The 27,497-nt window shown below is 39.3% G+C and overlaps 1 protein-coding gene across 1 annotated transcript in view; it reads left to right on the top strand.

The window, feature by feature from the left end:
• Window positions 1–20,064, top strand: part of OSGIN2 (oxidative stress induced growth inhibitor family member 2) — a 30,448-nt gene extending 10,384 nt beyond the window's left edge. Inside the window, exons 3-6 of the mRNA XM_052651774.1 lie at window positions 7,622–7,758; window positions 8,346–8,537; window positions 12,082–12,173; window positions 17,830–20,064. Coding sequence (XP_052507734.1) covers window positions 7,622–7,758; window positions 8,346–8,537; window positions 12,082–12,173; window positions 17,830–18,862 — 1,454 coding nt within the window. The 3' untranslated portion in view covers window positions 18,863–20,064. The remainder of the gene's footprint in view (window positions 1–7,621; window positions 7,759–8,345; window positions 8,538–12,081; window positions 12,174–17,829) is intronic.
• Window positions 20,065–27,497: the final 7,433 nt, after the last annotated feature.

Here is a 27,497-nt window from a genome sequence, read left to right as displayed (position 1 = left end):
GGGATTCTCCAGGCAAGAAGACTGGAGTGGGTTGCCATTTCCTTCTCCAGGGGCTCTTTCTGACTCATGAATTGAACCCACATCTCCTGCATTGCAGGCAAATTCTTTACTGCTGAGCCATTGGAGACACTCGTTAATGTGGACAAGTACTCTGGTGTGAAGCCAAGCCAGAGGAAGGAATTACGGGACGTAATGAACCTTGATGGCATAAAACTTCCTTAGTTTCTTTGATGGCCTGTTTCAAAGTTAATGCAGAGGAAAGTTCTGCCCTCTGTCTGGCATTTGGACATCTCTCCCTAGGAGACAAAATAAACGAAGGAAAGAGGGAAGGCTAGGGAGTTCTGTACGAGATTCTCCTGTAAGGGAGCCGATAGAGCATCTGCAGCAGTCCCATGCTGGAACCCAAACCTCGTGCTCCACTTCCCATCTATACCCACATGGTTTTCTATTCTGGATGTCTTGCAGTAGGTAAAGGAAGTGTGTCTTCTTCTTCTGGTTAGGCCATAGTGGGGTTACAAAAGGAAAAACTTTCATCTGTACCTACTCACCCACCTCACATTCCCCCAAAACAATTTGTTCCTGTTTTGCCTTAGCAAGCCAAAGAGTGGCTTAACCTCGTGTATATAGGGCCATTGTTGCTGGCACTACCACCATAATGGGCTAATTTCCTTACTATAGTAATTGGTTTTCTCTTGTTAACACATTACCACAAACCTGGTGGCTTTTATAACATACATGTGTTATCTGACTGTTCTATAGAATGGAAGTCCAACACTGCTCTCACTGGACTAAAATCAAGGCATCAGCTGGGCTGCATTCCTTTTGGAGGCTCTAGGGTAGACAGAATGTGTCCTTGCCTTTCCAGTTTCTAGAGGCTACTGGTATGCCTTTGGCTCCTGAACCGCTTCCACATCTTCAAAGCTAGCAGTGCTGTTTTTCTTTGAACCTTTCATAGTTACAGTTCCTCCTCACCACAGGTGGGAAAGAGTCTCTGTTTCTAAGGACTTGTGTGATTAGTTTGGGCACACTTGGATAATCCAGGGTACTCTACCCCAGCTCATGGTCCTTACTTTAATCACATTTACAAAGTCCTTTTTCTCTGTAACATAACCTACTCAGGTTCTTGGTGTTAAGAATGGAAAATCTTTAGGACTTGAGGTGCATTCTGCTTGTGTGTATATTTCTCTGTGAAGTGCTTGTTTGTATTCTTTTTGTGTAGTCTTTTGAGTGTTACTTTTTGATTCTTTGTCTCAGATACTCAGTTCAGTTCAGTTGTTCAGTCGTGTCCGACTCTTTGCGACCCCATGGACCACAGTATGCCCGGCCTCCCTGTCCATCACCAACTCCCGGAGTTTACTCAGACTCAAGTCCATTGAGTCAGTGATGCCATCCAACCATCTCATCCTCTGTCGTTCCCTTCTCTTCCCGCCTTCAATCTTTCCCAGCATCAGGGTCTTTTCAAATGAGTCAGTTCTTTGCATTAGGTGGCCAAAGTTATTGGAGCTTCAGCTTCAGGATCAGTTCTTTCAATGAATATTCAGGGTTGATTTCCTTTAGGATTGACTGGTTTGATCTCCTTGCAGTCCAAGGAATTCTAGAGTCTTTTCCAACACCACGGTTTGAAAGCATCAATTCTTTGGCATTCAGCCTTCTATATGGTCCAACCCTCACATCCGTACATGACTACTGGAAAAACCATAACTATGGCTATATGGACCTTTGTTGGCAAAATGATGTCTCTGCTTTTTAATATGCTGTCTATGTTGGTCATAGCTTTTCTTTCAAGAAGCAACCATCTTTTCATTTCATGGCTGCAGTTAACTTCCACAGTGATTTTGGAGCCCAAGAAAATAAGTCCATAACTGTTTCCATTTTTCCCCCAGTCTCTTTGCCATGAAGTGATGGGACCAGATGCCATGATCTTAGTTTCTTTGAATGTTGAGTTTTAAGCTAGGTTTTTACTCTCCTCTTTCACCTTCATCAGGAGGCTCTTTAGTTCCTCTTTGCTTTCTGCCATTAGTGGTGTCATCTGCATATCTGAAGTTATTAATAATTTCTCCCGGCAGTATTGATTGCCACTTGAGCTTCATCCTGCCTGGTGTTTTCGCATGATGTGCTCTCTATATAAGTTAAATAAGCAGCATGACAATAGACAGCCTTGATGTACTCCTTTCCCAATTTGGAAGCAGTTCTTTGTTCCATGTCTGGTTCTGACTATTGCTTTTTCACCTACATACAGGTTTCACAGGAGGCAGATTAGGTGGTCTGGTATTCCCATTTCTTTAAGAATTTTCCACAGTTTGTTGTGATCCATGCAGTCAGAGGCTTTAGTGTAATCAAGAAAAGAAGTAGGTGTTTTTTTCTGGAATTCCCTTGCTTTTTTATGACCCAACAGATGTTGGCAGTTTGATCTCTTTCCTCTGCCTTTTTAAAATCCAGCTTGTATATCACAAGTTCTCTGTTCATGTACTGTTTAAGCCTAGCTTAAAGAATTTTGAACATTACCTTGCTAGCATGTGAAATGAGTATAATTTTGTGGTAATTTGAACATTATCTGGCATTCCTCTTCTTTGGGATTGGAATGAAAACTGACCTTTTCCAGTCCTGTGGCCACTGCTGAGTTTTCCAAATTTGCTGGCATATTGAGTGCAGCACTTCAACAGCATCATCTTTTAGAATTTTAAATAGCTCAGCTGGAATTCCATCACCTCTACTAGCTTTGTTTGTAGTAATGCTTCCTAAAGCCCACTTGTCTTCCCATTCCAGGATGTCTGGCTCTAGATGAGTGGTCACACCATTGTGGTTATCTGGGTCATGAAGATCTTTTTTGTACAGTTCTGTGTATTCTTGCCACCTCTTCTTAATATCTTCTGCTTCTGTTAGGTCTATACCGTTTCTGTCCTTTTTTGTCCCCATCTTTACATGAAATGTTCCCTTGGTATCTCTAATTTTCTTGAAGGGATCTCTAGTCTTTCACATTGTATTGTTTCCCTCTATTTCTTGGCACTGATCACTGAGGAAGTCTTTCTTATCTCTCCTGGCTGTCCTTTGGAACTCTGCTTTCAGATGGGTATATCTTCCCTTTTCTCCCTTGCCTTTTGGTTCTCTTTGTTGCTCAGCTGTGTGTGAGGCCTCCTCAGACAACCATTTTGTCTTTTTGCATCTCTTTTTCTTGGGAATGGTTTGATCAACACCTCCTGTACAACATTACAAGCCTCCATCCATAGTTCTTAAGGCACTCTGTCTATCAAATTTAATCCATTAAATCTATTTGTCATTTCCACTGTATAATCATAAGGGATTTGATTTAGGTCATACCTGTTCTTTGGAAGGACTGATGCTAAAGCTGAAACTCCAGTACTTTGGCCACCTCATGCGAAGAGTTGACTCATTGGAAAAGACTGATGCTGGGAGGGATTGGGGGCAGGAGGAGAAGGGGACGACAGAGGATGAGATAGCTGGATGGCATCACTGACTCGATGGACATGAGTTTGAGTGAACTCCGGGAGTTGGTGATGGACAGGGAGGCCTTGCGTGCTGCAATTCATGGGTTGGGAAAGAGTCGGACACTACTGAGCGACTGAAATGAACTGAACTGAACTGAATGGCCTAGTGGTTTTCCCTACTTTCTTCAATTTAAGTCTGAATTTGGCAGTAAGGAGTTCATGATCTGAGCCACAGTCAGCTCCACAGTTTTTTCATAGTTAATCAGGCACTCTGTCTATCATATCTAATCCCTTAAATATATTTCTTACTTCCATTGTATAATCATAAGGGATTTGATTTAGGTCATACCTGAATGGTCTAGTGGTTTTCCCTACTTTCTTCAATTTAAGTCTGAATTTGGCAATAAGGAGTTCATGATCTGAGCCACAGTCAGCTCCCAGTCTCTTTTTTGCTGACTGTATAGAGCTTCTCCATCTTTGGCTGCAAAGAATATAATCAATCTGATTTCGATATTGACTCTGGTGATGTCCACGTGTATAGTTGTCTCTTATGTTGTTGGAAGACAAATGCTTTATCACATATATGCTTTGTAAATATTTTCTCCCAGTCTGTGGCCTGTCTTTTCATTGTCTCAGTGACTTGGCAGAGCAGAAATTTTAAACTTTAATGAAGTACTGCATATCAGTTTTTTCTTTCATAGATCTTGCTTTTGGTCTTAAACATCTAAAAACTCATTACCAAAACCAAGGTCACCTAAATTTTCTCCTACGTTATCTTCCAAAAGTTTTATAATTTAGTGTTTTATATTAGGTCTGACATCCAAGAACACAGGAGATGAGTACGTCACCGGAAGGTCAATACCAAAATCAGATTGATTATGTTCTTTTAGCTGAAGATGGAGAAGCTCTATACCGTCAGCAAAAACAAAACTGGGAGTTGACTGTGGTTCAGATCATATACTCCTTATTGCAAAATTCAGACTTAATTTGAAGAACGTAGGGAAAACCACTAGGCCATTCAGGTATGACCTAAATCAAACCGGTTAATCCTAAAGGAAATCAATGCTGAATATTCATTGGGAGGACTGATGCTGAAGCTGAAGCTTTAATACTTTGGCCACCTGACGCAAAGAGCTGACTCATTAGAAAACACTCCGATGCTAGGAAGGATTGACGGCAAGAGGAGAAGGGGATGACAGAAAATGAGATGGTTGGATGGCGTTACCCACTTAATGGACATGAATTTGAGCAAGCTCTGGGAGTTGGTGATGGACAGAGAGGCCTGGTGTGCTGCGGTTCATGGGGTCACAAAGAGTCAGACACGACTGAGCGACTGACGTGACTGACTGACTGTATCATTCAACCTTACTGTAAGCTTCTTACTTCCAGGAGTTTTTTGGTGAATTCTTTTGGACTTTCTGCATAACTACAGCATTTACAAACAAAGACAGTTTTGTTTCTTCCTTCCCAGTCTGTGTACCTTTAATTTCCTTTTCTGGTCTTAATGCATTAGCTAGGATTTCCTTTATGGTATGTGTTGAGTAGGAATGATGAGAAAAGACATGCTTGCCTTGATCTTTTAGGGGGAAAAACCCCTAAATTCTCATCATTAAGTATCATGTTAGTTACTGGATTTTTGTTGATAACTCTTTAACAAGTTAAGTTCCCCTTTGTTGCTTGTTGAAAGTTTTTACATGAATATTCATTTCAGTCGCTCAGTTGTGTCCGTCTCCTTGCAACCCCATGAACTGCAGCACGCCAGGCCTCCATGTCCATCACCAACTCCTGGAGTCCACCCAAACTCATGTCCATCGAGTCGGTGATGCCATCCAACCATCTCATCCTCTGTCATCCCCTTCTCCTCCTGCCCGTAATCTTTCCTAGCATCAGGGTCTTTTCAAATGAGTCAGCTCTTCTCATCAGGTGGCCAAAGTATTAGAGTTTCAACTTCAACATCAGACCTTCCAATGAACACCCAGGTCTGGTCTCCTTTAGGATCTCCTTGCAGTCCAAGGGACTCTCAAGAGTCTTCTCCAACACCACAGTTCAAAAGCATCAATTCTTCGGCACTCAGCTTTCTTTATAGTTCAACTTCCACATCCGTACATGACCACTGGAAAAATCATAGCCTTGACTACATGGACCTTTGTTGGCAAAGTAATGTCTCTGCTTTTTAATATGCTGTCTAGGTTGGTCATAACTTCCTTCCAAGGAGTAAGCGTCTTTTAATTTCATGGCTGCAGTCACCATCTGCAGTGATTTTGGAGCCCTGAAAAATAAAGTCTGACACTGTTTCCCCATCTCTCTGCCATGATCTTAGTTTTCTGAACGGTCAGCTTTAAGCCAACTTTTTCACTTTCCTCTGTCACTTTCTTCAAGAGGCTCTTTAGTTCTTCTTCACTCTCTGCCATAAGGGTGGTGTCATCTGCATATCTGAGGTTATTGATATTTCTCCCAGCAGTCTTGATTCCAGCTTGTGCTTCTTCCAGCCCAGCATTTCTCATGGTGTACTCTGCATATAAGTTAAATAAGCAGGGTGACAATATACAACCTTGACATACTCCTTTTCCTATTTGGAACCAGTCTGTTGTTCCATGTCCAGTCATAACTTTTGCGTCCTGACCTGCATATAGGTTTCTCAAGAGGCAGGTCAGGTGGTCTAGTATTCCCATCTCTTTCAGAATTTTCCACAGTTTATTATGATCCACACAGTCAAAGGCTTTGGCATAGTCAATAAAGCAGAGATAGATGTTTTTCTGGAACTCTCTTGCTTTTTCGATGATCCAGCGGATGTTGGCAATTTGATCTCTGGTTCCTCTGCCTTTTCTAAAACCAGCTTGAACATTTGGAAGTTCACGGTTCATGTACTGCTAAAGCCTGGCTTGGAGAATTTTGAGCATTACTTTACTAGCATGTGAGATGAGTGCAGTTGTTTGGTAGTTTGAGCATAGGTATTGGATTTTGTCAAATGCTTTTTCTGTTCTGTTGGTATTATGATTTTACTTTTTTAGTTTTGTCTTTCATTTCATTCAAGGAAATTAGCTCTTTTCCTCAGTATTTGTAATTTTAAAAGTTTTTGTGAAGTAAAATTATTTATATTTTCCTTTCTTTTGAGGTTTGTGTCATACTGAAAGGCTTCCTACTAGAGCATTATATGTAGAAATATTTCTCTTTTCTGATATCATGATTTTACTTTTCATATGTACATTTTTGAGTTTATTTTATTTGGGACAAAATATTAGGCAAGGATCAGAATTTTCCCTGATGGCTAAAAGTTGTCCCAGGTGGATTAAATTTTTGGTCAGTCAGTCAGTCAGTTCAGTCGCTCAGTCGTGTCAAACTCTTTGTGACCCCATGGAGATAATAGAGAAGTGGCAGTCTAGACTAAAGGAACCATAGAAATCAAAGTATTCACAGGGCTCAACAACAAAAGCCAGTTTCCAGTGTTGTTTTAGGTAAAGGAGATACAAATACAGGAGGGAAGTTGTTAGGAGGTGGGCCTTAGAAGACGGTTGAGAGCAGAATGTGGAGAGCTCTTGATAGTCTGAAACAGACAGTGACGGGCTTTAGAACAGGTTGGTTAATACAGTGAAGACTGTGTTTCAGAAAGTCATTTGCATGTAAACTGTGAAATGATTTGGAGTAGGTGACTCTTGAACAAGAAGAGATTTTTGTCTTCTGAGTGAGAGTATATGAATGAGAATAGCTATAACAGCTGAATGGATAAAGGTGACAAAAGAGGTTTAGAACTATAATCTAATTAACTCAGGATTTTGCTAGTAAGTATAATACTTCGAGGAGGAATGAGGTTTAAAGGAGAGGGCCCCAACAATGGAGGGAGTCATGAATTTGCTTTTGAACACGGTTATTAGTCGTTCAGTCAGGTTGAGTGAAAAAGTGGCATATGGAAGTATGGGATGTGTTTTGATAGTAAGAAGTCAGCCTAGGAGTCTGATTTTGAAGTTAGCAAGCATAGCGAGTTGAAGTTTTGAGTAGGTGAGATTCCCTAAAGAAAACAGGAGAGGAAGTAAAAGTCTTCTCTTGCAAATACTTGGTTTTAAGAATTCAGGGAAGGAAGAATTGATGGAGGAGAAAAGCCACCTGTGAAATGGAAAAGCCAAAGAATTTGAGTGTTAAGATTAATGATACACCCCTCTCCACTGTTTTAAAAATAGGAAATGGACCCTCAGGAATCTGCCTTTCTTACATGCTGTCAGGCTACAGACCGTATTTATCATCAGAAGCAATCCATCCAAATACAATCTTACATAGTAAATTACAGGAAGCAAGACATCTTTCCATTGTTGATCAGGTATTATTGTTTACATGTCTGTCCTTTTCAGTTTTTTATACTGAGACAAGGTTAATTTTCTGGTACATGAGCATTATATTTCTTAGCTGAAAACTTTTCCTTTTAAGTAACACTCTCTAAAATTTTAATTTTAGATTTGTAAATATATTTTGCTGAGTTAACTTCCATTTATTTTCCTGAATTAATTAGAGCAGAATTTCCCTAATTAGAGCAGAATTTCCCACATTAGACCCTGATGGAGTTTTTAATAGGTGCTTTATGCTCAGATAAGTTTTAGAAATGCTGCTTTTTATTATTAAAGTGTCAGGGTAGATATATTAAGGCATACTGCCATATTCAAGTCATCTTCAAATTTTATAGTAAAACGATCTGATTAGCTTTTTGAAACCAACCATTTCCCATGTTTATTTGACCTGAGAATCTGTTAAGATCTCTAAGGAACATCAGTGCTTTGTCGCACGCTGTCTGTAAAATGCTGGATTAGAGTAATGGTTTTCACTATTACGTTAGCTGGAGTTTGTTTGTTTTTTCCAAACTCTGCCTTTTTTCTTTATGTCTTTTTTTTTTTCTTTTTTTAACTTCTTTAGGACTTAGAATATTTGTCTGAGGGCCTCGAGGGCCGATCGTCCAATCCAGTTGCAGTACTTTTTGACACACTTCTTCATCCAGATGCTGACTTTGGGTATGATTATCCATCTGTTCTGCATTGGAAATTAGAACAGCATCATTATATCCCTCACTTAGTTCTTGGTAAAGGTCCACCTGGTGGAGCTTGGCACGTGAGTATATCTTTCCTAGCATTTTAGTGAATGTGAGTTATTTTGCATGACGTCTTGATAAGACTGTTTTGATTCTTAAACATTATGATATAATGTTATATATGATGATTACCACATCTTTATCTCAGAATTTTAATGTGTTCAGTTAAATCCAAGTTAATTGCTAGTAGAAATTAAGCCAAATTTGATTACTGATGGTGTCTTAGAAGAAGTGTTTCTCTAAGAATTATGTAGAGAATATTTCAAGAATGTTGGGCATAGTAAAAAAAAAAATGTTTGTTTACTTACTGTAGAGTTTACAAAGTCTCACACAGTATTTCATACTACTACCTGTTATTTCCCTACATTTTCAAGAGCTTAAATGAAAAAATGTGAAAGAAAAAAATTGTATTTGTCTGCTTGGGCTGCTAAAACAAAAATACCATAGAGTGGCTTAAAAGCACACTCACAGTCTGAAGGTTGGAAGATTCAGGACCGCGGTGCCAGATGACTGAGCCTGTGGTGAGGGCTCCTCTTCCTACTTGGGGAAAGCTGCTTTCTTGCATGTCCTCATGCGGCAAAGAGAGGGTAAACTCTTGTAAAGTCACTGATCCTGTTATGAGGGCATCAGCCCCATGACCTCATCTAGCCCTAATTACCTTCCAAAAGCCCCATCTCCAAAAACTGTCACATCTAGGGTTAGGATTTCAGCACATGGATTTGGGGGGATGATACAATTCAGTCCATAGCAGAAGTTAAACCACAAAAGTGACCAACACAAAGAGCCAGCCTGTTTCATTAGCAGGCAGCAACTAATAATTATTTTTTACTCCTGTGTTCTCAGAAGTTAGTATAGTGTCTAGCTTATGGTAAGTACTCATTTGTTGTACAAATAAATGCTTTAATATTTGCTGTGTTGTAAAATACAGACTTCATGGGAATTTTAACATTTAATATCAAATCTTGAGTATAGATTTCAGTTGGACGTTCCTGTATTAGTGCAATGTTATACGACTGAAGGTTTACATTTATCAAACAACTGTTTTGGAATATTTGTAGGTGAAATATATCACTAACTTTTTAAAATCTTAATTACCTTTATGGTAATGGATTGCAACTATCAAAATATCTGTGCCTTTTAGCTTACATGTTTATGTTTGCTTTGTTAATAAGTAGCATTCTTAACAAAACTGCATTTATTGAAACATCCATGATTCAGTTTTTAAGTTTTAGGCTACCTTCTATAAACTCCCAAGTTTTTATTGTACTTGTTTTTTCCTTAGAAAAATGTGCTGCAGGCAGTAATTCATCTTTTCTTTTCTCCCACTTACATATCAGAAAGTTAAAGTATGGATAAGCCTTGATTACTAGAAACGTATTTGAATCAGTGGTAACGTGAAATATGCCTGAAACTTGGTTCTCATCCTAGTATCAGGCCCAGCCTGCTTCAAAGCAGTGGCAGCCTTATGCATTGTCTTCCTGTGGTGATTTTGTACCATCACAAATAGTAAGACTATAAGCCATAGTGCTTATATTTATAAGTGCTCCATAAATGTTAGCCAATAGTAATAATAATGACTCCCATTCCCAATACTGGGCTGTATAGAAACAGGGAAAGAAGGATTCAGATTAGAGAAAAAAAAAAAAACCACAACTTAAAAGAGTTGGCTGAAAGAGATCATTGAGGTCATTGGGAGAGATGGTTTTGTGCCGGGGTCCAGCCCCGGTGGATCCAGGGAATTCGAAGTGGGGACGGAATTGGCATCTAGGAAAGAACTATTTAATTAGAAATATAAAGAGAGATTAGGAAAGAATAGTGTAGTAGGAAAATTAGTGGAGAAAAGAGGCTGAATAATTTGGTTTAGGCGGAAAACCAATAAAACTCCAAGACAAGGAGTTTGCACCACCTACGTAGGCCACAGGCGTCTTCCCGGTCTCCCGAAGGAGTGGAGACACAAAGTGCCTCCCTGTTCACATCTTAGAAACCCCGGCAAAATTAGTAGGCTTGGCGAGCCTCCACGCTCCAGATGGGAATTCAGCCAGAAAAGGAGAACGAGAAAGAACGACACGAGGGAAACCAGTCTTTCCAGGAACTGGTCTGTTTCTTTATTTTCCAGGTCCACTTTTATACTTTTAGTTGTACATAGGGATAAATCTAAGAAACAGAGTCACGCAGGGTCAGCTGCTCCAACCCTTATCTAAAGACAGTGTTCTCAGCATATCTTTGTTCTTACAAGGGTCTTACATTTGTTCACAATATCTTTTGGTCTGGAGACTGATTAACATTTTATGGCCCCACCTTTCTTTCTATTGATAAAGGTTAATCGATCAGAAAACTTGTTTCCCCTTAAGATCTACTTAAAGTTACATTCTTACATAGCAAGGACACAATGATTTATAATAAAGAAAGAGGAGTACAGTGATCTATAACAGAAAATTCATTAACTCAAAAGTCTAGTATTGCTAACATCAAAACTACTATATTTCTTTTTCTACATTCTAATTACATCGATTAGCATACTCCCAGGTGCCTAAGGATATGGAGGCCTGGTGGCAATCATTAACTCAGCAATGAAACCCTTCACCAACATAATTTCTAACTAACTCACTAGTACTATACTAATAATTTTCTAACCTCTCAAAAGAATCTGTTTTTAGAAAGTTTAAAGCATCTCGTGCCTCTCACAGTTGGGAGGCTGTAAACAATCACATGTGGCCAGGTAATCCTGTCCGGCAAGCTAGAGAGCCACCAGAGGAGTTTTTGGACTGAAACACTCTTGTCACGCCCAGGAGATGTATTAACTGGAGTCCTAAGTTAGCTCCTTTTCAGAGAGAGGTGGTGGGGGAGAGCCCCCGTAACGTCAGCAGTGTACGTGAAAGCATCATGCGGTAAGGTAGGCAGACTCTGGTTTTGGGGGTAGATGCTTGAGAACCTCCAGGGGGACCCCTGAGGCCTGATCCCGCCTTTGTGTAATGTCAAGCCTCCTTCCTCATGACCTTTGCCATGGGCGGGGTTCCTCACGCTGGCTCCCAGGAGTTTTGGCCTTGGGGCTTTTCTTGCTTTGTGCTGAGCAAAATAGAAATTGTAGGGCAAGCGCGAAAGGGCTCACTTCCTTAAAGGCAGCTTTAGCTTCAGCAGTGAGTCTGTTCTTAATCAGATGGAACCACTTGCTTATTTCCCTGGTTTCTTAAAGTGTTAGGAATTAACTTTTTACCTTTTATTTAAAGTGTGAAAATAACTGATTTGCTCCTCTGACACTATATTCTGCATCTAATTATGTTTTATAGGCCAAAGCTATCACCATTGTGTAGGCATCAGGTAATGTTGTAAATCTGATTTATAAATGTATAACTGTATGACAGGAGTATAGACACTACCAAATGTTGAAAGTATTTGAAGGTTAATTGGAATAAATTTCAAGAGGTAATTTACAGACCATTTAGGACTTCTTTGAGCTCTCCTTATCCAGACTTAGAGTAAATGAGATGGGTTTGGTTTAAAAAAAAAAAAGACCATGTTACTGATAAAATGTATTTTTTGCTTATACATTTTTTATTCAAATAGAATATGGAAGGCTCAATGTTGACAATCAGCTTTGGAAATTGGATGGAGCTACCTGGACTTAAATTTAAGGATTGGGTATCTAGCAAACGAAGGTAAAGATCAAACTATTAAAATTTTGATATATAGTGGGAAAGAGTCTATCAGCAAATTTCAAAATAGTTGTGACTCTGTCTTAGATGAATAATATTGATGTTTGTATCTTTCAAATAAAACCTCCTCGTCGTAGTGGTTATGAGCTAGTTCTATTTAGAGATTTTATAACACGAAGTACACAGAAGTATGGGTTTGTCTACAGATTGTTACCACAATTTTATCTCTCTCTACTGTTAAACTACTCTCTGTTTAGTTATTTTCTTGTCCACCTACATATCCTTGACTTGTTTACTTATTTTTAAGAATGGATTTGTATAACTTATTTTTTAAAGTGAATATGTATATCTTCATGTATACATATCTCATGTATACATTCCTAAAGTATGCATATACTTATTTTTATAAATGGATCACTTCATCTAGTGCATATCTCAGATACCTAAAGTATTTGACTTTTCCGAGTAGAAGAGTATATATAATGAATAATTTAAAAAGGTAAAAGACCTATACAATCTGAAGGAAAACCAGAGTATACATAATGAATAATTTAGAATGATGGAATAAAGTAGATTCTATGATGTGATCATCTACTTGGCTATAGAAGTAAATACTTAATAAGAATAGTGAAGTATGAGAATAGAAATTATGCAAATCTCAACTTGAAAGAATACAGGTTTATTTTGTATTTATTTGGGAGAAAGAATTCAAAGTTGAAAGAAAGAAATTATGAAAAGCCTTATCATTTTCAAGTCATTTTCATTCCTACAGATAGGAATCACCAATACAGAGAATCTACTCTGACCGCTCAGAGAAACGATAAATTAAAACAGGAAGTTAAACAAAACCTCTGAAATAGGGCTGTAATGTTCAAATGCTTGACTTCCTGCTAGATAAAAACCCTGTTAATCTACAGTAGTTTTCCTTAATTTGAGAAGATTTAAGGAGAGTAAATTTAGACCAGCATGGGTAATTGAAATTAAACCTTTCAGATATAACTTTGGGATTTTTTTTTAACCAAAGTTTTATTGTGTAAGTTTGAAATGTAAAATTGCAAAATCAGGCAAATTGTATAAATTCTTGATTTTCATAAAAAAGTGAAATTGCTCAACATATTTTCCCCTTTATGATGCAGGTAAACAAGGAAAAGCTTTATGATTTATGTACCAGAAGTGTTCTTCTAAGTTGAGCATGTTGTGTTTAAGTAACATATGAAAATGACTCTTGTGATAAATATTAGCTTTAGTTTATGCACTTGCATAGTGTTGAGAAGAGTCTTAGACTTCTGAAGATTGATTGCAGAGTTTGAATTCTGATTCTATAGCTTCTAATGCTGTGACACTGGTCAAATAAAACAGCTATCATTTCACTAGCTATCAGTTTCCTAGTTTGCAAAATTGAGTTAATAATTATTATAATTATTATTTAGGGTTTCTGTAAAAATTGAGTTAATACATTCTAAATCTTAATTACTATAGTTATTACATTTCACTTATTCCAGTTACAAGTTACAGTGAATTGTATGAAATGAATTGGTGGGTTGTGTTTTGTTTTTTGGCCCCACCACATGGCTTGTGGGATCTTAGTTTTCCAACCAGGGATTGAACCCAAGCTCTTGGCAGTGGAAGTGCAGAATCCTAACCAGTGGACTACCAGGGAATTCCCTAATTTGGTGTTTTTTCTGCTCAGTTCAGTTCAGTTCAGTCGCTCAGTCGTGTCCGACTCTTTGTGACCCCATGAATCGCAGCACGCCAGGCCTCCCTGTTCATCACCATCTCCCAGAGTTCACTCAGACTCACGTCCATCGAGTCTGTGATGCCATCCAGCCATCTCATCCTCGGTTGTCCCCTTCTCCTCCTGCCCCCAATCCCTCTCAGCATCAGAGTCTTTTCTAATGAGTCAACTCTTCTCATGAGGTGGCCAAAGTACTGGAGCTTCAGCTTTAGCATCATTCCTTCCAAAGAAATCCCAGGGTTGATCTCCTTCAGAATAGACTGGTTGGATCTCCTTGCAGTCCAAGGGACTCTCAAGAGTCTTCTCCAATACCACAGTTCAAAAGCATCAATTCTTCAGTGCTCAGCCTTCTTCACAGTCCAACAGTCACACCCATACATGACCACTGGAAAAACCATAGCCTTGACTAGACGGATCTTAGTCGGCAAAGTAATGTCTCTGCTTTTGAATATACTATCTAGGTTGGTCATAACTTCTCTTCCAAGGAGTAAGCGTCTTTTAATTTCATGGCTGCAGTCACCATCCCCAGTGATTTTGGAGCCCCAAAAAATAAAGTCTGACACTGTTTCCACTGTTTCTCCATCTATTTCCCATGAAGTGATAGGACAGATGCCATGATCTTCGTTTTCTGAAAGTTGAGCTTTAAGCCAACTTTTTCACTCTTCTCTTTCACTTTCATCAAGAGGCTTTTTAGTTCCTCTTCACTTTCTCCCATAAGGGTGGTGTCATCTGCATATCTGAGGTTATTGATATTTCTCCCGGCAATCTTGATTCCAGCTTGTGTTTCTTCCAGTCCAGCCTTTCTCATGATGTACTCTGCATATAGGGCACTGTTTAAGGATACTAATGCCCATTGCTTTACAGTTCAAGTGGAAAATAAGAGATATATTAATGTGCTTTTTTTAATAAAGAGCAGATTATATTTATAGATCTCCTTATGAGTAGGAAGGATGTCAAAAGAATTTCAGTGAAAGTGAAAGTAGAGTCCCGCAGTCGTGTCCTACTCTTTGTGACCCCATGGACTGTAGCCCACCAGGCTCCTCCATCCATGGAATTTTCTAGGCAAGAGTACTGGAATGGGGATTGCCATTTCCTTCTCCAGGGGATCTTCCCGACCCAGGGCTCAAACCGGGTCTCCCACATTGTGGGCAGACGCTTTGCTGTCTGAGCCACCACGGAATCCCAGAATTTCAGTAGAGCTATTAAAAACCCTAAAGGATGATGCCATCAAGGTATAGCATTCAATATGTCAGCAAATCTCAAAGACCCAGCCGTGACCACAGGCTGGAAAAGGTCAATCCTCATTGCAGTTACCAAGAAGGGTAGTACTATGCACTCATCTCTCATGCTAGTAAGTTCAGTTCAGTCGTTCAGTCATGTCCGACTCTTTGTGACCCCATAGATCGCAGCACACCAGGCCTCTCTGTCCATCACCAACTCCCAGAGTTTCCTCAAACTCATGTCCATTCAACCATCTCATCCTCTGTCATCCCCTTCTCCCCCTGCTCTCAGTCTTTCCCAGCATCAGGATCTTTTCAAATGAGTCAGCTCTTCACATCAGGTGAACATCACCCCTTCCAATGAATATTCAGGACTGATTTCCTTTAGGATGGACTGGTTGGATCTCCTTGTAGTCCAAGGGACTCTCAAGAGTCTTCTCCAACACCACAGTTCAAAAGCATCAATTCTTTGGCGCTCAGCTTTCTTTATAGTCCAGCTCTCACATCCATACATGACTACTGGAAAAACCATAGCCTTGACTTGACTTACTTGCTAGTAAGGTCACACTTCAAATCTTGTATGCTGGGCTTCATCATTATGTGAACCAAGAACATCCGGATGTCCAAGCTGGGTTTAAAAAAAGAAGAACCAGAGATCGAATTGCCAACATTCACTGGATCATTAAAAAAAAGCAAGGAAATTTCAGAAAAACATCTACCTCTGTTTTATCCACTACCCTAAAGTATTTGACTGTGTGGATCATAACAAGCTGTGGAAAGCTCTTAAAGAGATGGGAATACCTGACTATCTTACCTGTCTCCTGAGAAACCTGTATGGGGTCAAGAAGCAACAGTTAGAATCCTGCGTCAAACAACTGATTGGTTCAAGATTGAGCACTGAGCACATCATGAGAGATGCTGGGCTGGATGAGTCACAAGCCGGAATCAAGGGAGAAACATCAGCAACCTCGGATATGCAGACGATAGCACTCTAAAGGCAGAAAGTGAAGAGGAACTAAAGAGCCTCTTGATGAGGGTGAAGGAGGAGTGAAGAAGCTGGCTTAAAACTAAATATTATGGAAACTAAGATCATGGCATCCAGCCCCATCACTTCAGAAGGGGAAAAGGTGGAAGTAGTGACAGATTTCCTCTTGGGCTCTAAAATCACTGCAGATGGTGACTGCAGCCATGAAATCAGAAGACAGTTGCTTCTTGGCAGGAAAGCTGTGACAAACCTGGATGATGCGTTGAAAACCAGAGACATTATTCTGCCAACAAAGGTGCGTATAGTCAAGACTCTGGTCTTCCCAGTGCTCACGTGTGGTTGTGAGAGCTAGACCATAAAGGAAGGCAGAATGCCAGAGAATTGATGCTTTCAAACTGTGGTGCTGGAGAAGACTTCCTGAGTGTCTCTAGGACAGTATGGAGACATGGAGATCAAACCAGTCAATCTTAAGGGAAATCAACCCTGAATACTCGTTGGAAGGACTGATGCTGAAGCTGAAGCTCCAGTATTGTGGTCATCTGATGCAAACAGCCAAATCTTTGAAAAAGTCCCTGATGCTGGGAAAGATTGAGGGCAGAAGGAGAAGAGGGTGTCAGAGGATGAGATGGCTTCATGGCATCACTGATGCAATGGACATGAACCTGGGAAAACTCAGGGAGATGGTGAGGGACAGGGAGGCCTGGCGTGCTGCAGTCCATGGTGCCTCAAAGAATTGGACACAACTAGGTGAATGAATAGTAAATGAGTAGGAAAATACAGAGAGAAATGTAATCTGTTTAAATGTAGGATGATTTTGTTCAGCCAAAGACAGATCTGTATTAGTTTTGGTCATTATGAAAATGAAAAGCAGCTTATTAAAAATTGTGTCTAGATATTATCTTTAAGAAGTATATATATTACAGTCAGACCTGTAATATCTCAGTGGTTATAATCTAATTGAGTCTGCAGTTATATGGAATATGGACTGATAGTATAACTGTAGGTTGAATTATTTAGATTACAATTGTGAGATAGAGTAAAACAGTCTAATTTTCAGTTAGCCACAGTTTAATCCATTTATTTAATAGAAGTTTATTGACAAAGACAGCTAATCTGAACAGATACTTAAGATAGACATTGGGGAAACAAAGATGCTTTAATACAGTTTCTACCCTCATGGGACTTACTCCACTGATAAAAATAATTTATTAGCATTTTAAAAATTTATTTTTAATTGTTTTTGCTGCACGCAGGCTTTCTCTAGTGCCGTGAGCAAGGGGGCTGCTCTGAGTTGCAGTGCATCAGCTGCTCGTTGTGGTGGCTTCTCTTGCTGTGGAGCACAGGTTTCAGCAGTTGTGGTACATGAGCTCAGTAGCTGTGGTTCATGGGCTCTGGAGTGTGGGCTCAGCAGTTGTGGCACATGCTCTCAGCTGCTCCATGCCATGTGGAATCTTCCTGGACCAGGGATCAAACCCACGTCCCCTGCATCAGGAGGCAGATTCCTATCCACTGGACCACCAGGGACAGCCCCTAGTTTAATAACGTTTTTAAAGAAAAGGAGAGGCTTGCTTTCTTTGTGAAGTGTCAGGGTAAGAGTTAGTTTTAGCTTAGACAGTCCAGAGGAATGAAAAGATATAATAGTTGACTAGATGGAGAAGTAGTAATCATGGAAACTAAAAGTATTATCCTCAAAGAATGTTTTTCCTTTTCTTTTCATAGGAACCTAAAAGGGGATCGAGTTATGCCAGAGGAAATAGCTCGCTACTATAAACACTATGTCAAAGTCATGGGTCTTCAGAAGAATTTCAGAGAGAATACTTACATTACCTCTGTATCAAGACTCTACAGAGATCAAGTTGATAATGATGGTCAAGGCCGAAATATCTCAACACAGCATTTACAGATAGAGAAGTCAAAATTTGCCAAGAGAAACTGGGAAATCAGGGGTTATCAGCGAGTAGGAGATGGTTCTCATATTCCCTTCTGTCTCTTTGCTGAAAATGTAGCTCTGGCAACTGGAACATTAGACTCTCCTGGCCGTCTGGAAATCGAAGGGGAAGATTTTCCTTTTGTGTTTCATTCAATGCCTGAATTTGGAGCTGCTGTAAGCAAAGGAAAGTTGCGTGGCAAAGTGGACCCAGTGTTAATTGTAGGTTCTGGGCTTACCGCAGCTGATGCAGTACTGTGTGCTTACAACAATAATGTCCCTGTGATTCATGTATTTCGCAGACGAGTAACTGATCCAGACTTAATTTTCAAGCAGCTTCCCAAAAAGCTTTACCCAGAATACCATAAAGTCTATCATATGATGTGTACTCAGTCATATTCTTCAGACTCAAGTCTTTCATCTGATTATACTAGTTTTCCTGAGCACCATGTGCTTGCCTTTAAGTCGGACATGAAATGCATTCTTCAGAGTATCTCTGGACTGAAGAAAATATTTAAGCTCTCTGCAGCAGTAGTGTTGATAGGTTCTCATCCCAATCTGTCTTTTTTGAAGGAGCAAGGGTGTTACCTGGGCCATAACTCAAGCCTGCCAATCACATGTAAGGGTAATCCTGTGGAAATAGACGCATATACCTATGAGTGTGTTAAAGAAGCCAACCTTTTTGCATTGGGTCCATTGGTTGGAGACAATTTTGTTCGATTTTTAAAGGGAGGGGCACTGGGTGTTACACGCTGTTTAGCTATAAGACAGAAGAAAAAAAAGCATTTATTTGTTGAAAGAGGAGGAGGAGATGCCATAGTGTAGAGCAGGTTTACAAGTAATTTATGTGGACACTTTACCATTAAAGATTTTTAATAGAGATTTTACAGTGTACTGGCTTGAATTTTCTGAACTTGAATTAACTAGGAGAGCCTCAAGCGATAGTAACTATTTTTTAAAGTTAACTAGAAGTTTTGTCCTGATTACATTGTAATGTATCAAAGGTGTCAATTGTCAGACAAATAGAAGCACTGCCAATCTGATATACTTTAAGTTCTCACTTAACGGAAACATTCTTTTCTTCTAAGACTTACTTTTTTGTGATCACTGTTGATTATTTATGTTTGATTCCAAAATATAACAGCATTGAATCTATAAAACCGCAGTCATTAGATGGCCAGAGCTCTCCCTCACTTTATATCTTGAGTTACTGTGCTGGTCAAAGGACGGATCAGAGACAGCACCAGCTCCATTTGTGGCTTGTTAGAAAGGGAGCCTCTCAGGCTGCATAGCAGACTTACTGAATCAGAAATGGCATATTAATGAGATCCTCAAATATGTGTGCTTATTAAAGTGTGATACACACTGGTCTAACAGAAAATGGGATATAAATGTATATATGCTGAGGGTGGGTGGAAATAGAGGGCATAATCAACTCAGGTTTTATTTATTTTGAGATTATCAATTGTATAAGTCTAATTTATTGACAAACATGATGGGATTTAAATTTTTTTATTGTTGAAACCTTAACAGGCAATTCATATTCCCAGCTTCAAATAAACCATTTAATAATGTTGGCATATATTCAGGAACTTGCCGAGGTAGTTTCTGGAGCTATATTCTCTAGTTAACTAGCTTAACCCTTAAACGAATTTGCAGTTCAATAAATTTTGAATGCAACTAGTTATTTCTGTGTTCACTGAGTTAATTTGTCACTGAAACTTAAAATGTTTGGTTGTTAAGTACTTTTAATATTGCAGTACTTTTTGAGTATTACCAGAATTATTTTTATCAGAATTATTAAAGTTTAAAATATAGAAGGTTAAAATCTGCTTTTCCTGTTCTCAAGATGGTTACTTTGAAATTCTTTGTTGGAGATGACATAGCATTTAATCCTGTGGTTATTGAAGTGTGTGTCCTGTCTTGGTTTATACCTAGGTGTGCTTAATGTCTGTATTTTCATACAAATCTCCAGACATTTTGTGTTAGACAAAGAAGTGTTACAAAGTTCTCTTTGGCAAATTGAATTTCCCGGTCTTTCTCTCTCTCTCTTTTTTCTTTTTGGTTAAATTTATTTAACCTGGAATGTGTTTATTGAAAGTCTGTTTCTATTTTTTTGGTATAATGGACTAGAAGTCAGTATTTATCTGTCCGTGTGCTTATAGATTTATTATTATTAAGAATTTATTAAAAATTATTAATTCACCTTAAAATATTGTTTGGAATAGACATCTACAACTAGTTGTTTTGGATGAATTCTTATTCTCTTGATAATGTCATGTCTGATTAGCTTGATTTTGGAACTGGTGTGCCAGTTTTTATCATGATAACTTTTTCAAATTAATTTCACACCTATTAATATGGTATGACATCCTTTGGTACACTTGATTGAGCACTTTCTTGTTTGTGCTTTTGAGCTCTGAAGGAGTTGATGGGATGCTTTTCTTGATGCTGCTTCTAAATTGAAGATGAGTTTGTTATGAAGATGGTTTCTTGTTGTTGAGTTGCCAAGTTGTGCCAACTCTTTTGCAACCACATGGACTGTAGCCTGCCAGACTCCTCTGGCAGGAGGAGTCCCTTTTACCCATTCAATAGCATTTTTACAACGAGAACATTCACCAAAAAAAGAAAGACTTCCCAGAAAATAAAACTTCAGCAGGGCCCTAACAAACCTGGTTAATAATTCCGTTTTTAGTAACCTCCCATTTCTAAGTTCTTCCTCAGACCTAGCTGCCCTGTGTTGCAAGTAACATCAAAGTGTTTTCTCTGCTGTAATATACTCTTGATCAATTTCTGTCCCATTATTTTAAATCTGTGATTATCCATCAGTACCAACTACTTATTCAGGGAGGGAGGAAAGCACTAAATATTTTGACTAGTCATACTGTGATAAGGGCATCTCCTTCATCCCTTAAAAGTCTAGCTCTTGAAGAATCATTGAAAAGCAGAATCTCTTTGGAGTTTTGGAAATAATACAATAAAAATAGGATTTAGTTGCAGTTCTCTATTTTAAGCAGTCTGAGTATGTGAACTTCTCACAACTTTACTTTGGTAAAAGTAAAATAAAGGCCATTCACTTGAGACCCCAAACTGGCCAAGTCTTGGAAATACAGTTACTATAAATCTGCATTACCCTAAAATCAGTCCTCAAAAAGATCACAATAAATGTGCCAGTAAGTTAAGTAACTGCTGCCACAGAACCTGACAGTCTTTAAAGACAACAAAATCCAGGTCCTCAGCGGCATTACAGCATCTGCAGTGTACAATGTGCAATAAAAATTAGGTGTGAAGACAAGAAGACGTGACCATAAGCAGAGGGAAAAAACAAGTCATCAAAATAGATCCAGAGTTGACACAGACATTGTGAATAGCAGAAACTTTAAAAGCTACTACATAGATTTCAAAATATTAAAGAATATTTAATTCTTAAGTGAGTGAGTCTGAGAATAACATAAAAACCTCATATATTCTACAGCTTAAAAATACATTCTTAAAGATTTACGACATGGGCATAAAAATATACAAACCACTATAGGAATAAAGATCAATGAACGTGAAGTTTAATTGGAACTGTTCAAACTGAAGAATATTTGAATTTTAAAAAACTGACATATGAGCTAAATAACAAGTGGTCTAACATGTATAGTTGGATCCAGAGGAAAAGGAAAATATATGTGGGGAAATAAAGGTTAAAAATTTTACAGACTTGATTTAAAAAATAAAAAGCAACCCATGCACCCAAGAAACTCGAACTGCAAACAATACATATTAAGACAACAATCAATTGCTAAAAAAAATGAAATATTTTAAAAAGCAATCAGATTTTGACACATAACTGAACAATGGAAAGAAAACCAGGACAACATAATCAAGAATACAGTAGAACAGTGTCTTTAAAATGCTGAAGTAAAATGTCAAGCTAAAATTCCATAATGAAAACAAAAAAGATGACACCAGGAAATATGCACAAAAAGAAATGCTAAAGAAAGTTCTTCACACTGAAGGCATGTGATATCTGCTGAAACATACCTACATGAAGGAAATTTCAGAAATGAAAAATTTCAATTATTTTTCTGATTCCTTAAATTATTTAAAATCCAGTTGAGTATTATGAGGAAAATGAGAGCATTTAATGAAAATAAATAAGCTTAATTCAGAAATTGAAAAGGAAGACTTAGGATAGGTATAAGTAAGATACGGGATGAATGGAAGTGCATATTTCCTGAGCCTGGCACATCAGAGCAACCCGGAAATCTGGGTCTTGCTCTGGTGGCTGGCTACTCCATTTCTTCTAAGGGATTCCTGCCCCCAGTAGTAGATAGAATGGTCGTCTGAGTTAAATTCACCCATTCCAGTCCATTTTCGTTCGCTGATTCCTAGAATGTTGACGTTCACTCTTGCCATCTCCTGTTTGACCATTTCCAATTTGCCTTGATTCATGGACCTGACATTCCAGGTTCCTATGCAATATTGCTCTTGACAGCATCAGACCTTGCTTCTATCACCAGTCACATCCACAGCTGGGTATTGTTTTTGCTTTGGCTCCATCACATTCTTTCTGCAGTTATTTCTCCACTGATCTCCAGTAGCATATTGGGCACCTACTGACCTGGGGAGTTCCTCTTTCAGTATCCTATCATTTTGCCTTTTCATACTCTTCATGGGTTCTCAAGGCAAGAATACTGAAGTGGCTTGCCATTCCCTTCTCCGGTGGACCACATTCTGTCAGACCTCTCCACCATGACCTGCCCGTCTTGGGTGGCCCACGGGCATGGCTTAGTTTCATTGAGTCAGACAAGGCTGTGGTCCTAGTGTGATTAGATTGACTAGTTTTCTGTGATTATGGTTTCAGTGTGTCTGCCTTCTGATGCCCTCTTGCAACACCTACCGTCTTACTTGGGTTTCTCTTACCTTGGACGTGGGGTATCTCTTCATGGCTGCTCCAGCAAAGCGCAGCTGCTGCTCCTTACCTTGGACGAGGGGTATCTCTTCACCGCCGCCCCTCCTGACCCAGCATCAGGGTGTTTTCCAATGAGTCAGCTTTTCACATCAGGTGGCCAAAGTATTGGAGTTTCAACTTCAACATCAGACCTTCCAATGAACACCCAGGACTGATCCTTAGGGTAGACTGGTTGGATCTGCTTGCAGTTTATTAATAAAACCAAGACTCCATTTTAAAGAAGTGATCAAACTAGTTGGGAGGCTAGCTTATACAGATAGACAAATCAGAGTGGCACTCAATCCTGTGGTTTCAGTTCAGTTGCTGTCATGTCCGACTTTTTTTAAGTCCCCATGGATAGAAGCGAACCAGGCCTCCCTGTCCATCACCAGCTCCCAGAGTTTACTCAAACTCATGTCCATTGAGTCAGTGATGGCATCCAACCATCTCATCCTCTGTCATCCCCTACTCCTCCTGCCTTCAGTCTTTCCCAGCATCAGGGTCTTTTCAAATGAGACAGTTCTTTGCATCAGGTGGCTAAAGTATTGGAGTTTCAGCTTCAGTATCAGTCCTTCCAATGAATATTCAGGACTGATTTCCTTTAGGATTCACTGGCTTGATCTCCTTGCAGTCCAAGGGACTCTCAAGAGTCTTCTTCAACACCGCAGTTCAAAGGCATCAGTTCTTCAGCACTCAGCTTTCTTTATAGTCCAACTCTCACATCCATACATGACTACTGGAAAAACCATAGTCTTGACTAGACGGAGCTTTGTTGGTTAAGTAATGTCTCTGCTTTTTAATATGCTGTCTAGGTTGTTCATAACTTTTCTTCCAAGAAGTAAGCGTCTTTTAATTTCATGGCTGCAGTCACCATCTGCCGTGATGTTGGAGCCCAGAAAAAATAAAGTCTGTCTCCACTGTTTCCCCGTCTATTTGCCATGAAGTGTTTCCATGGTTTAGAGCAATAAAATAACTTCTAGTACGTCTGCTTACCCTACATCAACCTCTTATGAAGGTAAGCAAAGTGACTTCACAGCATCATGTTTGTGAATTCACAATTGATAACAGCCTGACAAAAGAGCAGTTCAGTTCAGTCTCTCAGTCGTGTCTGACTCTTTCGACCCCATTAATCCATCACCAACTCCCGGAGTTCAAACTCACGTCCATCGAGTCAGTGATGCCATCTAGCCATTTCATCCTCTGTCGTCCCCTTCTCGTCCTGCCCCCAATTCCTCCCAGCATCAGAGTCTTTTCCAGTGAGTCAACTCTTCATATGAGGTGGCCAAAGTACTGGAGTCTTCAGCTTTAGCATCATTCCTTCCAAAGAAATCAGGGCTGATCTCCTTTAGAATGGAGTGGTTGGATCTCCTTGCAGTCCAAGGGACTCTGTAGAGTCTTCTCCAACACAACAGTTCAAAAACATCAATTCTTTGGTGCTCAGCTGTCTTCACAGTCCAACTCTCATATCCATACATGACTACTGGAAAAACCATAGCCTTGACTAGATGGACCTTTGTTGGCAAAGTAATGTCTCTGCTTTTCAAAGTGCTGTCTAGATTGGTCATAACTTTCCTTCCAAGGAGTTAAGCGTCTTTTAATTTCATGGCTGCAGTCAACATCTGCAGTGATTTTGGAGCCCAGAAAAATAAAGTCTGACCCTGTTTCCACTGTTTCCCCATCTATTTCTCATGAAGTGATGGGACCAGATGCCATGATCTTTGTTTTCTGAATGTTGAGCTTTAAGCCAACTTTTTCACCCTCCTCTTTCACCTTCATCAAGAGGCTTTTTAGTTCCTCTTCATTTTCTGCCATAACGGTGGTGTCATCTGTATATCTGAGGCTATTGATATTTCTCCTGGCAATCTTGATTCCAGTTTGTGTTTCTTCCAGCCCAGAGTTTCTCATGATGTACTCTGCATAGAAGTTAAATAAGCAGGGTGAAAATATACAGCCTTGATGTACTCCTTTCCTGATTTGGAACCAGTCTGTTGTTCCATGTCCAGCTCTAACTGTTGTATCCTGACCTGCATATAGGTTTCTCAAGCGGCAGGTCAGGTGGTCTGGTATTCCCATCTCTTTCAGAATTTTCCACAGTTTATTGTGATCCACACAGTGAAAGGCTTTGGCATAGTCAATAAAGCAGAAATAGATGTTTTTCTGGAACTCTATTGCTTTTTCAATGATCCAGCGGATTTTGCCAATTTGGTTCCTCTGCCTTTTCTAAAACCAGCTGAACATCAGGAAGTTCACGGTTCATGTATTGCTGAAGCCTGGCTTGGAGAATTTTGAGCATTACTTTACTAGTGTGTGAGATGAGTGCAATTGTGCAGTAGTTTGAGCATTCTCTGGCATTGCCTTTCTTTGGGATTGGAATGAAAACTGACCTTTTCCAGTCCTGTGGCCACTGCTGAGTTTTGTAAATTTGCTGGCATGTTGAGTGCAGCACTTTCACAGCATCATCTTTCAGGATTTGAAATAGCTCAACTGGAATGCCATCACCTCCACTAACTTTGTTCGTAGCGATGCTTTCTAAGGCCCACTTGACTTCACATTCCAGGATGTCTGGCTCTAGGTGAGTGATCACACCATCGTGATTTTCTTGGTCGTGAAGATCTTTTTTGTACAGTTCTGTGCATTCTTGCCACCTCTTCTTAATATCTTCTGCTTCTGTTACGTCCATACCATTTCTGTCTTTGAATCGAGCCCATCTTTGCATGAAATGTTCCCTTGGTTACTCTAATAAATGTTCAAAAGCAAGTTATACAATCATTCTTGTTAAACTTGGGAGGAGAACATTTTACCTACGTCACAATGTGCTTTGATCTCTTAAGGCATCTGGATCATGATCACTCGAAGAAGCAAAGGCAGACTCCCAATTGGGTGACCACTTGCAAGGTTTCAGTTAGGAAGAAGGGAGCATAGTTCTGGGCAGAAAGAACTTCATAGCTAAAGAAAGGAAAGGGAGTATACCACTGCAAAAGTGCTGCTGGGCAATGGACAACTGTGAGATTATGGCCAAAGTTTAGGCTACTTCTTCCTTGCCACCACTTGAAGCCCCACGGCAAAATGGGGGCAGAGTTCTCATTCATTAAAGAAAGGGAGGTGGCAAGTTTCACCCCCTCTTTCTCCTAAAACACATAAAGGTGCTTAGGAAAAAAAGAGTCCCCCAGAAATCCAAGGGAAAAGGTACACACCATATCCAAGCATGGCTGTGACTAAAGTTGTTCAGGGCAGAGCCAACAGTTTTATAAAGACTATGCAGCACAGAAGGCTCCATGGAAAGCAATGGTAAACATCTTCCATCTGTTTCACGATACTTTCTATGCCAAATAGAACTTTAAGGAAATTTAAAACACTCGGACCACCAGTTCTAGAGTGTCTGAGCTTTTAGACTGCTCCTAAAGGGAACAGAGACTGTTAGGGGAGAAGAGAGACCGTTATTCATTTATCTTCAAACTCTTTCAGTGTTGTGGAGAGCATTATGAATACACATTTAATGTTTCCTTAACAACAAATTTGAAGGGATAATGAAACATAAATAAGAAAAATCTAGGACATTTACAAACTATCTCCTGAAAGGAAATAACATGTTCTGAAGGCTGGTCAAGAGTGCAAAGGGCCTTAGGTATTTAAATGTGGTGACTTCCCTTGCGAATATAGTGGAACACTAGATCTTCCGTGAAGACTTAACAACAATACAAATTAATTTATGATATAACTTTTCATGCTAGGCTATCTCTCATAGTCTGTTTGTTAGGGTGGCAGAATCTATGTGAAACTAGGAAGTTTTCAGTCAGTATAAAAAGCATGCTCTATCTCCTAAGGCAAACTATATCAGTCTTTAGAGTAGGCAAAAAGAGTTTACCCTAATTAAAATGTACAGTGAAAGCTGTCTATATGAAAAAATTTGGAAAAACAAAGTTTTTCCATACCATCTCTCTTTTAGGTAGAAAGAAGACAACCTTACCATTTCTACTGTTTAGATTAAAAAAACTAGGATTCTAAAAAGCTCAACTTTTTAGAGTGTTACTGAATACCCAGTTTAGTAAGAGCACCAAACAGGTCTTATCTCGTTTTAGGGAGATATATCCCCAAGCTTGATGACATCCTCCACTGTCATTTCCAATATTAGTATAATATGTGGGTGGCATCTTCAATACTAGAACTCATTTCACTTGGGTTACTTCAGTTCAGGAAAGACTATAGCATAATGGAAAAAAAATGATAAAAAGGAAAAATATGCTTTGATATTACTATAACCTTCAAATCCAGTCAGTAAAAAAGGGTAAGGTATGTAACATCGTATCATTTCTATAGGAAATTACTGAAAAATGATATGCATAGAAATTTGAATAGGCACTACATATCTCTGTAAAGAAATGAGTATCATGGATTTTTTTCAGAGGCGAGGAAACAGACAGCCAGGACAGTGGTAGAAGGGAGCCTTTTTAAGCTTTTACCTTTTTATACTTTTAGAATTTTGAACTATGACTACATTAAGTATTCAATAAGTTAAACTCA

The sequence above is a fragment of the Budorcas taxicolor genome, chromosome 14 (assembly GCF_023091745.1).
Source record: "Budorcas taxicolor isolate Tak-1 chromosome 14, Takin1.1, whole genome shotgun sequence".
NCBI lineage: Eukaryota > Metazoa > Chordata > Mammalia > Artiodactyla > Bovidae > Budorcas > Budorcas taxicolor.
This window is presented reverse-complemented; position numbering and strand designations above follow the sequence as displayed.